The following is a 15,864-nucleotide window of genomic DNA, read 5'->3' as shown; positions in this document are numbered from 1 at the left end:
TTCTATAGAATAGCATGAAATATAAACCTGGTTTCTATAGAATAGCATGAAATAAAAACCTGGTTTCTATAGAATGGCATGAAATAGAAACCTGGTTTCTATAGAATAGCATGAAATAGAAACCTGGTTTCTATAGAATAGCATGAAATAGAAACCTGGTTTCTATAGAATAGCATGAAATAGAAACCGGTTTCTATAGAATAGCATGAAATAGAAACCGGTTTCTATAGAATAGCATGAAATAGAAACCGGTTTCTATAGAATAGCATGAAATAGAAACCGGTTTCTATAGAATAGCATGAAATAGAAACCGGTTTCTATAGAATAGCATGAAATAGAAACCGGTTTCTATAGAATAGCATGAAATAGAAACCGGTTCCTATAGAATAGCATGAAATAGAAACCGGTTTCTATAGAATAGCATGAAATAGGAACCTGGTTTCTATAGAATAGCATGAAATAGGAACCGGCTTCTACAGAATAGCATGAAATAGGAACCGGCTTCTATAGAATAGCATGAAAGAGGAACCGGTTTCTATAGAATAGCATGAAATATAAACCTGGTTTCTATAGAATAGCATGAAATAAAAACCTGGTTTCTATAGAATGGCATGAAATAGAAACCTGGTTTCTATAGAATAGCATGAAATAGAAACCTGGTTTCTATAGAATAGCATGAAATAGAAACCTGGTTTCTATAGAATAGCATGAAATAGAAACCTGGTTTCTATAGAATAGCATGAAATAAAAACCTGGTTTCTATAGAATGGCATGAAATAGAAACCTGGTTTCTATAGAATAGCATGAAATAGAAGCCTTGTTTCTATAGAATAGCATGAAATAGAAACCGGTTTCTATAGAATAGCATGAAATAGAAACCGGTTTCTATAGAATAGCATGAAATAGAAACCGGTTTCTATAGAATAGCATGAAATAGAAACCGGTTTCTATAGAATAGCATGAAATAGAAACCGGTTTCTATAGAATAGCATGAAATAGAAACCGGTTTCTATAGAATAGCATGAAATAGAAACCGGTTTCTATAGAATAGCATGAAATAGAAACCGGTTTCTATAGAATAGCATGAAATAGAAACCGGTTTCTATAGAATAGCATGAAATAGAAACCGGTTTCTATAGAATAGCATGAAATAGAAACCGGTTTCTATAGAATAGCATGAAATAGAAACCGGTTTCTATAGAATAGCATGAAATAGAAACAGAATTCTATAGAATAGCATGAAATAGAAACAGAATTCTATAGAATAGCATGAAATAGAAACAGAATTCTATAGAATAGCATGAAATAGAAACCGGTTTCTATAGAATAGCATGAAATAGAAACCGGTTTCTATAGAATAGCATGAAATAGAAACCGGTTTCTATAGAATAGTATGAAATAGAAAGCGGTTTCTATAGAATAGTATGAAATAGAAAGCGGTTTCTAAAGAATAGCATGAAATAGAAACCTGGTTTCTATAGAATAGCATGAAATAGAAACAGAATTCTATAGAATAGCATGAAATAGAAACCGGTTTCTATAGAATAGCATGAAATAGAAACCGGTTTCTATAGAATACCATGAAATAGGAACCAGTTTCTATAGAATAGCATGAAATAGAAACCTGGTTTCTATAGAATAGCATGAAATAGAAACCTGGTTTCTATAGAATAGCATGAAATAGAAACCTGGTTTCTATAGAATAGCATGAAATAGAAACAGAATTCTATAGAACAGCATGAAATAGAAACAGAATTCTATAGAACAGCATGAAATAGAAACAGAATTCTATAGAACAGCATGAAATAGAAACCGGTTTCTATAGAATAGCATGAAATAGAAACCGGTTTCTATAGAATAGCATGAAATAGAAACCGGTTTCTATAGAATAGCATGAAATAGAAACCGGTTTCTATAGAATAGCATGAAATAGAAACCGGTTTCTATAGAATAGCATGAAATAGAAACCGGTTTCTATAGAATAGCATGAAATAGAAACCGGTTTCTATAGAATAGCATGAAATAGAAACCGGTTTCTATAGAATAGCATGAAATAGAATCCGGTTTCTATAGAATAGCATGAAATAGAAACCGGTTTCTATAGAATAGCATGAAATAGAAACGTGGTTTCTATAGAATAGCATGAAATAGAAACGTGGTTTCTATAGAATAGCATGAAATAGAAACCGGTTTCTATAGAATAGTATGAAATAGAAAGCGGTTTCTATAGAATAGTATGAAATAGAAAGCGGTTTCTATAGAATAGTATGAAATATAAACCTGGTTTCTATAGAATAGCATGAAATAAAAACCTGGTTTCTATAGAATGGCATGAAATAGAAACCTGGTTTCTATAGAATAGCATGAAATAGAAACCTTGTTTCTATAGAATAGCATGAAATAGAAACCGGTTTCTATAGAATAGCATGAAATAGAAACCGGTTTCTATAGAATAGCATGAAATAGAAACCGGTTTCTATAGAATAGCATGAAATAGAAACCGGTTTCTATAGAATAGCATGAAATAGAAACCGGTTTCTATAGAATAGCATGAAATAGAAACCTGGTTTCTATAGAATAGCATGAAATAGAAACCTGGTTTCTATAGAATAGCATGAAATAAAAACCTGGTTTCTATAGAATAGCATGAAATAGAAACCTGGTTTCTATAGAATAGCATGAAATAGAAACCTGGTTTCTATAGAATAGCATGAAATAGAAACGTGGTTTCTATAGAATAGCATGAAATAGAAACCGGTTTCTATAGAATAGCATGAAATAGAAACCGGTTTCTATAGAATAGCATGAAATAGAAACCGGTTTCTATAGAATAGCATGAAATAGAAACCGGTTTCTATAGAATAGCATGAAATAGAAACCGGTTTCTATAGAATAGCATGAAATAGAAACCGGTTTCTATAGAATAGCATGAAATAGAAACCTGGTTTCTATAGAATAGCATGAAATAGAAACAGAATTCTATAGAATAGCATGAAATAGAAACCTGGTTTCTATAGAATAGCATGAAATAGAAACGTGGTTTCTATAGAATAGCATGAAATAGAAACCGGTTTCTATAGAATAGCATGAAATAGAAACCGGTTTCTATAGAATAGCATGAAATAGAAACCGGTTTCTATAGAATAGCATGAAATAGAAACCGGTTTCTATAGAATAGCATGAAATAGAAACCGGTTTCTATAGAATAGCATGAAATAGAAACCTGGTTTCTATAGAATAGCATGAAATAGAAACCTGGTTTCTATAGAATAGCATGAAATAGAAACGTGGTTTCTATAGAATAGCATGAAATAGAAACGTGGTTTCTATAGAATAGCATGAAATAGAAACCGGTTTCTATAGAATAGCATGAAATAGAAACCGGTTTCTATAGAATAGCATGAAATAGAAACCGGTTTCTATAGAATAGCATGAAATAGAAACCTGGTTTCTATAGAATAGCATGAAATAGAAACAGAATTCTATAGAATAGCATGAAATAGAAACCTGGTTTCTATAGAATAGCATGAAATAGAAACGTGGTTTCTATAGAATAGCATGAAATAGAAACCGGTTTCTATAGAATAGCATGAAATAGAAACCGGTTTCTATAGAATAGCATGAAATAGAAACCGGTTTCTATAGAATAGCATGAAATAGAAACCGGTTTCTATAGAATAGCATGAAATAGAAACCTGGTTTCTATAGAATAGCATGAAATAGAAACAGAATTCTATAGAATAGCATGAAATAGAAACCAGGTTTCTATAGAATAGCATGAAATAGAAACCTGGTTTCTATAGAATAGCATGAAATAGAAACCTGGTTTCTATAGAATAGCATGAAATAGAAACCGGTGTAATTTCCTTATAATTTAATTAATGTCAAAAACATATAAACATATCAATTAGGCGAACCGGGGTAGCTAGTTCTAAATAAATCATTCCTTGTTTTAAAAGAATTTTTTTTCACTATTTTTTTGTGAACACTCACCATTTTATGCTCCATTTTTTATATTCCTAAAAATTTAATTTAAAACAATTTATTTAATTTTTCCTTTCCATGTGCATGGGAGCGAATGTGCGACTGCATGTGAGCATCATGTATTTAAATATGCTCGTAAAACAATGTCTAAAACATTAAATAAAATTAATCTAAATAAATTTATTTGGTTAACGCAGCCAATTTAAAATCACAAAAACCACAAAACATTTTTGAAACGACAACCAATTTTGTTGCATTTGGACACTCGACAAATTAAATGCACTTTTGTAGGCGCAAAAAAAAACAAGAAATGAACACAAGCAGGACAAATAACCAAAAAGTACCTACATACACACTCATGCATTTTAAAATACACAGACAAATGTCCTGCACTAGTCCTTTTAGTACTGAGTGAAAATAACTGTTTAATAAAATAAATTAATTGCTGTAAAAATTACAATTAAAAAAAAATACAGAAAAAAAGAGAGAAGGAAAAACACAACAGCGACAACGAGGACGACGTCCATGTAATGCTATACACCAACAAAACACCGATGATATGGCAACACTATCAAGAGCAGCAGCATCAGGAAACAGGGCAATTAATTTAACACATACGGTTTCATTGTATTTGTGGTTAAGACCATTTACGAGTGCATGTAGGTTTTTTTTTCATTTAAATTTTTTTTTTTTTTTGGTAAAAAAAGAGTTAACTGACATTTAGAGGCAGTAAAAATGAGAAGGGCAACCTTTGGCGTCAACTGATATTTCATAAAAATGCTTCGGATTTGATGCTATTTCATAGAAACCGGTTGCTATTTCATGATATTCTATAGAAACTGGTTTCCAATTCATGCTATTCTATAGGAACTGGTTCCTATTTCGTGCAGTTTTTTAGGAACTGGTTCTAATTTCATGCTATTCTATAGGTGGTGGTTCCTATTTCATGCTATTCTATAGGAACCGGTTCCTATTTCATGCTATTCTATAGGAACCGGTTCCTATTTCATGCTATTCTATAGGAACCGGTTCCTATTTCATGCTATTCTATAGGAACCGGTTCCTATTTCATGCTATTCTATAGGAACCGGTTCCTATTTCATGCTATTCTATAGGTGGTGGTTCCTATTTCATGCTATTCTATAGGAACTCGTTCCTATTTCATGCTACCCTTTAGGAACTGGTTCCTATTTCATGCTATTCTATAGGAACTGGTTCCTATTTCATGCTATTCTATAGGAACTGGTTCCTATTTCATGCTATTCTATAGGAACTGGTTCCTATTTCATGCTATTCTATAGGAACTGGTTCCTATTTCATGCTATTCTATAGGAACTGGTTCCTATTTCATGCTATTCTATAGGAACTGGTTCCTATTTCATGATATTCTATAGGAACTGGTTCATGCTATTCTTTAGGAACTGGTTCCTATTTCATGCTATTCTATAGGCACCGGTTCCTATTTCATGCTATTCTATAGGCACCGGTTCCTATTTCATGCTATTCTATAGGCACCGGTTCCTATTTCATGCTATTCTATAGGCACCGGTTCCTATTTCATGCTATTCTATAGGCACCGGTTCCTATTTCATGCTATTCTATAGGAACCGGTTCCTATTTCATGCTATTCTATAGGAACCGGTTCATATTTCATGCTATTCTATAGGAACCGGTTCCTATTTCATGCTATTCTATAGGAACCGGTTCCTATTTCATGCTATTCTATAGGAACCGGTTCCTATTTCATGCTATTCTATAGGAACCGGTTCCTATTTCATGCTATTCTATAGGAACCGGTTCCTATTTCATGCTATTCTATAGGAACCGGTTCCTATTTCATGCTATTCTATAGGAACCGGTTGCTATTTCATGCTATTCTATAGGAACCGGTTGCTATTTCATGCTATTCTATAGGAACCGGTTGCTATTTCATGCTATTTTATAAGAACCGGTTGCTATTTCATGCTATTCTATAGGAACCGGTTGCTATTTCATGCTATTCTATAGGAACCGGTTGCTATTTCATGCTATTCTATAGGAACTCGTTCCCATTTCATGCTATTCTATAGGAACTGGTTCCTATTTCATGCTATTCTTTAGGAACTGGTTCCTATTTCATGCTATTTTGTAGAATCTTGTTTCTATTTCATGCTATTCTATAGGAACTCATTTCTATTTAATGCTATTCTAGGGGAACTTGTTCCTAATACTATTTATTGTTCTCTTAATTTGCTACTTATTCCAGAGTATCATGCCCGATTGTACTACCCTGCCTTAACGCATTGATTGTAAGAGGATATCGGGTTTAATGCCTGGAACAACAACATTACAAATTTTGTTTGTGGATAAAAACTTAATTGATCGTTGGTGTTTGGTTAAGGGTTTTTATAGGCCTACTACAAATTAATGCTGTGCGCAGTTTTTGTAATTTGATTTTAAACCAAATTAAGTAGTTTTAAGAAATTTATTTTATTTAACGAAATATTTACACATTGCACTTACTGCCAACAATCTACACATAACTTAATGTTACTTTACAAAATGTGAATAAAATGTTTATAAACATTTTAATAGAGTCTTATTATTAAGATTTTTTAGGTTTCGCTTTGCCATACAATTGCTCTGGGGTGGGTATATCGGTGACAAAGAAGTTGGCTGGTATAAAGTGGAAAATTTTTCTCAAGACATCAAGTAAAATATCCTGGATAGTTTGGGTAATAACAGTGTACAAAGCATCGGTCAACATGCGCCAGTTGTCATTAAAGAATTTATTGGTGCTGTCCTCTGTAAGTATAGAATGATTAGGTATTTGGTAATGACTCTATCTGTCTGTTTAAAGTTTATACTAACCCAATTGTTTTTGTCCATTGAACAGATTAGAGAAATAGGATTTCAAACCCTCCAATTTAAAATCAACATGGGTACTGGTAACATTGTAAAAAGTAAAGCCACCTTTTTCATACAACCTGGTCTTGGTGTGCATGACAACTGTCATGTTTTCTTTAATTAAAAACATAATAAATAGCTAGTAGCTTAAAATTTCATGGAACAAATACTTACCCGCATCTAAAAACACTTCACCTCTACCATTTAAAGGTATCAATAATATTCTGCCAAACAGACTGTAGTCCCCTTGCAATTTCATTACTGGCAATACAAATGTTGTCTTCCAGCTAAAATCTTTGGGCGAAACTCTGTAATAATTGTGATATTTATAAAAAGTATTTAAATCGTTAAAGATTTCCCACTTACGCACTCTCCAATACATTAGTGTGACCAAAACCTATGATTTTGACATTTGACAATTCAACTTTTAAGTTAATGGCCTGACTGTTGCCTTGGGTGATTTTGATGCGATTCAAGAAGAATGGATCGAAACTTTTTATGCTATCCAAGCCGGGTATACCTGAAAGGAATAAGAGGGAAATATTCAACGATTTTGTCTCAATTTAAATTCTAGCTTCTAATTCATTATGCAATCGTTCCTATTTCAAGCTATTCTATAGGAACTGGTTCCTATTTCATGCTATTCTATAAGAACTTCATGCTATTCTATATAAACCGGTTTCTATTTCATGCTATTCTAAAGAAACCGGTTTCTATTTCATGCTATTCTAAAGAAACCGGTTTCTATTTCATGCTATTCTAAAGAAACCGGTTTCTATTTCATGCTATTCTAAAGAAACCGGTTTCTATTTCATGCTATTCTAAAGAAACCGGTTTCTATTTCATGCTATTCTATAGAAACCGGTTTCTATTTCATGCTATTCTATAGAAATCGGTTTCTATTTCATGCTATTCTATAGAAACCGGTTTCTATTTCATGCTATTCTATAGAAACCGGTTCCTATTTCATGCAGTTCTATAGAAACCGGTTCCTATTTCAACAGCATGAAATAGGAACCGGTTTCTATAGAATAGCATGAAATAGAAACCGGTTTCTATAGAATGGAATGAAATAGAAACCGGTTTCTATAGAAACCGGTTCCTATTTCATGCTATTCTATAGAAACCGGTTTCTATTTCATGCTATTCTATAGGCACAGGTTTCTATCTGAATCTGAGCTGGAGCCTGAACTGGAACCTGAACTGTAACCCGAACTAGAACCTGAACTAGAACCTGAACCAGAACCAGAAACAGAACTAGAACCTGAACTAGAACCTGAAATGTAACCCGAACTAGAACCTTAACTATAACCTGAATTAGAACGTGAACAAGCAGCTGAATAAGAACCTGAACCAGAAACTGAACTAGAACCTGAACTAGAATCTGAACTAGAACCTAAACTAGAACGTGAACTAGAACCTGAACTAGAACCTAAAGTAGAACCTGAACTAGAACCTGAATTAGGACCTGGGCTAGAACCTGATTTAGTATCCGAACCTGAACTAGAATCTGAACTAGAACCTGAAATTGAACCTGAATTAGAATCCGAACAAGAACAAGAACCTGAATTAGAACCTGAACTAGAACCTGAACTAGAACCTGAACTAGAACCTGAACTAGAACCTGAACTAGAACCTAAACTAGAACCTGAACTAGAACCTAAACTAGAACCTGAACTAGAACCTGAACTAGAATCTGAACTAGAACCTGAACTAGAACCTAAACTAGAACCTGAACTAGAACCTGAATTAGGACCTGGGCTAGAACCTGAACTAGAACCTGAATTAGAATCCGAACCTGAACTAGAACCTAAACTAGACCCTGAAATAGAACCTGAACTAGAACCTGAACTAGAACCTGAACTAGAACCTGAACTAGAACCTGAATTAGAATCCGAACCTGAACTAGAACCTAAACTAGACCCTGAAATAGAATCTGAACTAGAACCTGAACTAGAACCTGAACTAGAACCTGAACTAGAACTAGAACCTGAACTAGAACGTGAACTAGAACCTCAACTAAAACCTGAATTAGAACCTGGGCTAGAACCTGAACTAGAACCTGAATTAGAATCCGAACCTGAACTAGAACCTAAACTAGACCCTGAAATAGAAGCTGAACTAGAACCTGAAGTAGAACCTGAACTAGAACCTGAACTAGAATCTGAACTAGAACCTGAACTAGAACCTAAACTAGAACCTGAACTAGAACCTGAATTAGAACCTGGGCTAGAACCTGAATTAGAATCCGAACCTGAACTAGAACCTGAACTAGAACCTCAACTAAAACCTGAATTAGAACCTGGGCTAGAACCTGAACTAGAACCTGAATTAGAATCCGAACCTGAACTAGAACCTAAACTAGACCCTGAAATAGAAGCTGAACTAGAACCTGAACTAGAACCTGAACTAGAACCTGAACTAGAACCTAAACTAGACCCTGAAATAGAAGCTGAACTAGAACCTGAACTAGAACCTGAACTAGAACCTCAACTAAAACCTGAACTAGAACCTGAACTAGTACGTGAACAAGAACGTTAACTTGAACCTGAATTAGAATCCGAACAAGAACAAGAAACTGAAGAAGAACCTGAACTATAACCTGAACTAGGACCTGAATTAGAATCCGAACTTGAATAAGAAACTGACGAAGAACTTGAACTAGAATCAGAACAAGAACCTGAACTAGAACCTGAACTAAAACCTGAACTAGAACCTGAATTCGAATCCGAACAAGAACCTGTAACTAGAACCTGAGCTAGAACCTGAACAATAACCTAAACAAAATCCTGATATTCTGTGGGAACTGGTTCCTGTTTCATGCTATTTTATAATAAATGATTTTTATTTCATGCTATTCTATACAAACCATTGCTATTCTTTTGAAATTGGTTATAGAGAAACTGGTAACTAGATATTCTTTACAGACATTTATTTTTTTTACTTACCACCATTTAATTTATCAAATAACTTCTGTATGCTCTCTGTCGAACATTGTGTAAAATTTTTATCAGCGATCTGACAACCTTTGATGTAATCTGCTGTTAAAGAGGAAATATTGAGAGGTTTAGTTATATTTTGATGGTATTGAAAAAAATTATAAATTTTAAATAATAGAAACAAAGATTAAACTAATATTTTGTTAAACAAAAATTGTCCAAATTAAAAAATGCTTTTTTTTAGTATTTTGCAAGCTTTATTCGCTGTTATAAAATTTATTGCACAGTGTTAATTTCATTGTTTTAATTGTTTAAGTTGTTTTGTTTTTATAATTAACTATTGCAACATTTTCCACACTTTCAATACATTTTTAGGTATTTCATTATTTTTAGTTTGTTAATAAAAATTCAAAATTATGTCTGTATCATGCCTCATTTATATTACAACATTTAATATAAATATCTGTTTAAGTTATTGCTTTTAATTGTGTATTTATTTTAAACAATTTTATTACACTTTCGCCACACTTACGCGAATCTGTTAAAAATTTATCTTCACTTTTCACATAGTCCCCGAGGCTTATAATAAGTATAACAACATTAATATAATAAAAATTCAATGCCATTATAAAAAAATCTTAAATATATTTGTTTCTGCTTAATAAATATTTATATTCAACTCTTTTTTTTAAAGAACTTTAACGAATAAACTTCACACCAAAAACGCCGCCAGTTAACTGATAGAAAACTTTGCAAAGTTTTAACTGAAAAACTAAATAAATGAAAATAAAGTAAAATAAAGTAAAATGCAGGCAACACAAATAAAGTTTAAGAATTTGCAAAAGACAAAATAAAAACACACAAGTGTCTCTAGTTAATTGAATTTCCAATAATTTTAAGCTAAAAAAAAACACGATAAAATTCAAGTGTCGCAATAATCATGTCCAACATCAAACCCCACAAAAAAAACCAACCTGCAAGAGGCAGCCATTAGAGCGTTTAATGCAGCAAGCCAACAAACTAACACAGTAAGCTGCAGTCGAAGCTTTAACAACTTTTGTCTCTAGCTGTTTAACTGCCCCAAACGTAGCCAGCATTTTATGCTTTCATACATATGTCTATGCTCGCCACTAAGTCAGTAGATCACTCTCGTGCACATTAATACAAAACAACAAATCTTAAGAAATTCAATTTGAAAACCAGCCACAACAGATACAAAAACTATACAAATAAATAAATAAATGTGCTACCGAATGTGCTACCAAAATGTGCTTTATGTTGCGCTGCCGTTTTGTGCTGGCTATTTATTTCAACATCAGAGTTGCAAGCGTCCGCAGCAACAAGTTCGTTGGCTTAAACTTGCATCACATTGGTTTGGGGAAACAAGTGGCTTTAGATTTATTCGATTGTTTTTAAAAGCAAAGGTAAACATAGTTTGTGGAGGCGGTTGTAACACTTGGCACAATGGGGCGGATTTTCCATCGAAAGCAAATGCTCGCGATATTTATCACCAATAGTAGATTCCCAAGAATAGATGCTAGGGAAATTTACTATCGAAAGTAACTAGTTTCTAAAAACCTAGTCTTAGGAAATTTGATACTTTCTTAAAAATTTTATAAAATAAAATTCCACACTCACCATTTAAGATCTGTTTCAAATATATCATCTCCTTAATCCCTTCATCCATTAATTTATTATGATATTTTGCCAAAACTCCACGCATCTCTCATTTAGATTTTTCTTGTATTTCCAGCTGCTAAGCCAATTCATAAAGACAACAAGTCTCAGTTGTTTTACAAGATTCCAGTCCAGCTGGTATAAAATTAAATGCTTGTGCCCCAATATCTGAACAGTCCAGCTTTTAAACGATTCAATGCTTGTACTTATTTTGCGAAAATCACTCCAAACTTGCAGAAAATCATAGGGCGACACCAAAGTTTTAATTTGCTTCGAAAATGTCAAATTTTGTATCAACATAGCGTCATTTGCGGGAAGTTTTGCTTTATTTCTTTAATTTGAAAAAAATGGCAGCTGAAGCACAACGATTGCTCACCACAGCTTATGTTGAATGAGTTTAAGCACCAATCATTGCAGACATTATTCCACGAAGATTGTTGTAGAACTCAACAAGAGCTTGCAAAATCATTGGGAGTTACTCAAACAGCAATTACAAAACGTTTGCGAGCAGCATGATACCTCCAAAAGCAGGGAAATTGGGTACAATACGAATTGATTTTCATGCCCGTAATAATGATTGAACGCTGTAAAAGAAAATCACATTTGTAGCGAATCATGACACGCAATGAAATTGGATCCATTACGATAACCCGAAGCATAAGAGTTCGCATGTGAAGCCCGGTCAACCAGGGCTAAGGTAGTTCTCTCTATTTGGTGGGAACAAAAGGCAACTATCGATTATGACCTGCAGAAATCTGACCAGACCATCACAGTGAACATATACCGAACTGATTTGATTGAAGCGACTATCGGCCGAAAAACGCCCAGAGTATGCGGTCGTAATATGAAACCGTAATATTACATCATGACAACGTTCTGTCACATCTTCATATACCTGTTAAAAAGTATTTAGAATAAAATGGGAAGTTTTGCCTCACCCGCTTTATAATCCTGACCTTGCCCCGTCCGACTACTATTTGTTTCGATCAATGCAGGACGATCTCTCTGGGGTATTCTTCACTTTGGAATAAAGTTTCCGATATAGGATTTTTTTTTTCAGTAAAAATATGATTAATTTCGTCAGAAACTAGTAGTGAACTAGAACTGAACTAGAACTGAACTAGAACTGAACTAGAACTGAACTAGAACTGAACTAGAACTGAACTAGAACTGAACTAGAACTGAACTAGAACTGAACTAGAACTGAACTAGAACTGAACTAGAACTGAACTAGAACTGAACTAGAACTGAACTAGAACTGAACTAGAACTGAACTAGAACTGAACTAGAACTGAACTAGAACTGAACTAGAACTGAACTAGAACTGAACTAGAACTGAACTAGAACTGAACTAGAACTGAACTAGAACTGAACTAGAACTGAACTAGAACTGAACTAGAACTGAACTAGAACTGAACTAGAACTGAACTAGAACTGAACTAGAACTGAACTAGAACTGAACTAGAACTGAACTAGAACTGAACTAGAACTGAACTAGAACTGAACTAGAACTGAACTAGAACTGAACTAGAACTGAACTAGAACTGAACTAGAACTGAACTAGAACTGAACTAGAACTGAACTAGAACTGAACTAGAACTGAACTAGAACTGAACTAGAACTGAACTAGAACTGAACTAGAACTGAACTAGAACTGAACTAGAACTGAACTAGAACTGAACTAGAACTGAACTAGAACTGAACTAGAACTGAACTAGAACTGAACTAGAACTGAACTAGAACTGAACTAGAACTGAACTAGAACTGAACTAGAACTGAACTAGAACTGAACTAGAACTGAACTAGAACTGAACTAGAACTGAACTAGAACTGAACTAGAACTGAACTAGAACTGAACTAGAACAGAACTAGAACAGAACTAGAACTAGAACAGAACTAGAACAGAACTAGAACAGAACTAGAACAGAACTAGAACAGAACTAGAACAGAACTAGAACAGAACTAGAACAGAACTAGAACAGAACTAGAACAGAACTAGAACAGAACTAGAACAGAACTAGAACAGAACTAGAACAGAACTAGAACAGAACTAGAACAGAACTAGAACAGAACTAGAACAGAACTAGAACAGAACTAGAACAGAACTAGAACAGAACTAGAACAGAACTAGAACAGAACTAGAACAGAACTAGAACTGAACTAGAACTGAACTAGAACTGAACTAGAACTGAACTAGAACTGAACTAGAACTGAACTAGAACTGAACTAGAACTGAACTAGAACTGAACTAGAACTGAACTAGAACTGAACTAGAACTGAACTAGAACTGAACTAGAACTGAACTAGAACTGAACTAGAACTGAACTAGAACTGAACTAGAACTGAACTAGAACTGAACTAGAACTGAACTAGAACTGAACTAGAACTGAACTAGAACTGAACTAGAACTGAACTAGAACTGAACTAGAACTGAACTAGAACTGAACTAGAACTGAACTAGAACTGAACTAGAACTGAACTAGAACTGAACTAGAACTGAACTAGAACTGAACTAGAACTGAACTAGAACTGAACTAGAACTGAACTAGAACTGAACTAGAACTGAACTAGAACTGAACTAGAACTGAACTAGAACTGAACTAGAACTGAACTAGAACTGAACTAGAACTGAACTAGAACTGAACTAGAACTGAACTAGAACTGAACTAGAACTGAACTAGAACTGAACTAGAACTGAACTAGAACTGAACTAGAACTGAACTAGAACTGAACTAGAACTGAACTAGAACTGAACTAGAACTGAACTAGAACTGAACTAGAACTGAACTAGAACTGAACTAGAACTGAACTAGAACTGAACTAGAACTGAACTAGAACTGAACTAGAACTGAACTAGAACTGAACTAGAACTGAACTAGAACTGATTAGAAGATTAATTCGTTCTTGGCCTCAAAAGATATGCGGTTCTCTTGAGCTCAGAATCCATATGTTGCCAGTAAGAAGGAAATTTATTCCAAAGATTGTCTAATGTTAACAATAGCCTTTTCTATTGTTAACATTAGACAATCTTTGGAATAAATGTATATTGTACATATGGGCAAATTTCATTCGTACACGTTTTCATATTTAAATATGAACATTTGTTGTTTTTTCAAATAAGATACCTCCAACGTATATTATACGATATAGTGAGATTTAAGTGCAATTCCAAATGGCATAATATATTAGCTTTGTATTGCCATTTCTTGCGAAATAATTGATCGCAAAGTTTTGTGACGCGCGTTACAAAAGATGGAAGTAACTTTGAAAGTGGAAGTGGTTTTTCGTAATTTTAGCGAATATTGCATAATAAAGCACACAAAATCTTAAGTCATAAATCCAATACTTTTGAAAAAAGATTTCTCGAGCATCTACGTTCATTAGCAAATTTCAGGAGCATCTACCTTTTTATAGTAAATTTCTCGAGGTTTTACTTTTGGTACCAAATTTCCCGAGGTTCAGCTTTTGATGATTAATTTCTCGAGCATCTACTTTTGATGATAAATTTCTCCAGCATCTACTTTTGATAGTAAAATTCTCCAGCCTCTTTTTTGATGGCAAAATTCTCGAGCTTTTACTTTTCTTAATAAATTTCTCTAGCATCTACTCTTGTTAGTGAATTTCTCAATCTTCTACTTTTGACTGTAAATTTCTCCAGCCTCTTCTTTTGATGATAAATTTCTAGAGCATCTACTTTTGGTAGTAAATTTTTGCCAGCCTCATCTTTTGATAGTAAATTTCTCCAGCCTCTTCTTTTTGTAGCAAATTTCTTGAGCATCTACATTTATCCACAATTTCTCCAGCCTCTTCTTCTGATTGCAAATTTCTCGAGCATCTACTTTTGTCCACAATTTCTCCAGCATCTTCTTTTTATAGAAAATTTCTCCAGCCTCTTCTTCTGATGGTAAATTTCTTGAGCTTCTACTTTTTATAGCAAATTTCTCTTTTTTTACTTTTGTCCACAATTTCTCCAGCATCTTATTTTTATAGAAAGTATCTCCAGCCTCTTCTTGTAATGGTAAATTTCTCGAGCATCTACTATCGTTAGTAAATTACTCGAGCTTCTACTTTTGATAACAAATTTCTCCAGCATCTGCTACTGATTGTAAATTTCTCAAGCATCTACTTTTGGTAGTAAATTTCTCCAGTCTCTTCTTTTGATGTTAAATTTCTCGAGCATCTACTCTTGTTAGTGAATTTATCAATCTCCTACTTTTAACTGTAAATTTCTCCAGCCTCTTCTTTTGATGATAAATTTCTAGAGCATCTGCTTTTGGTAGTAAATTTCTCCAGCCTCTTCTTTTTGTCCACAATTTTTCCAGCCTCTTCTTTTTATAGAAAATTTCTCGAGCATCTACTTTTGTCCACAATTTCTCCA

At 33.7% G+C, this 15,864-nt stretch overlaps 2 protein-coding genes across 2 annotated transcripts in view; one reads left to right on the top strand and one right to left on the bottom strand.

Moving 5' to 3' along the window:
- LOC135955983 (alanine--glyoxylate aminotransferase 2, mitochondrial) overlaps positions 1 to 15,864 on the top strand; it is a 382,980-nt gene that overhangs the window by 181,506 nt on the left and 185,610 nt on the right. The window lies entirely within an intron of this gene.
- On the bottom strand, positions 6,435 to 7,172 carry Jhbp6 (Juvenile hormone binding protein 6). Its single transcript, XM_065506491.1, has 3 exons — positions 7,045 to 7,172; positions 6,835 to 6,984; positions 6,435 to 6,768 (listed from the first exon to the last, which is right to left on the bottom strand). The coding sequence occupies exons 1-3, from the start codon at positions 7,127 to 7,129 to the stop codon at positions 6,569 to 6,571; spliced, it is 435 nt and encodes a 144-aa protein (XP_065362563.1). The 5' UTR covers positions 7,130 to 7,172; the 3' UTR covers positions 6,435 to 6,568.

This window comes from Calliphora vicina, chromosome 3 (assembly GCF_958450345.1).
Source record: "Calliphora vicina chromosome 3, idCalVici1.1, whole genome shotgun sequence".
Lineage (NCBI taxonomy): Eukaryota > Metazoa > Arthropoda > Insecta > Diptera > Calliphoridae > Calliphora > Calliphora vicina.
This window is presented reverse-complemented; position numbering and strand designations above follow the sequence as displayed.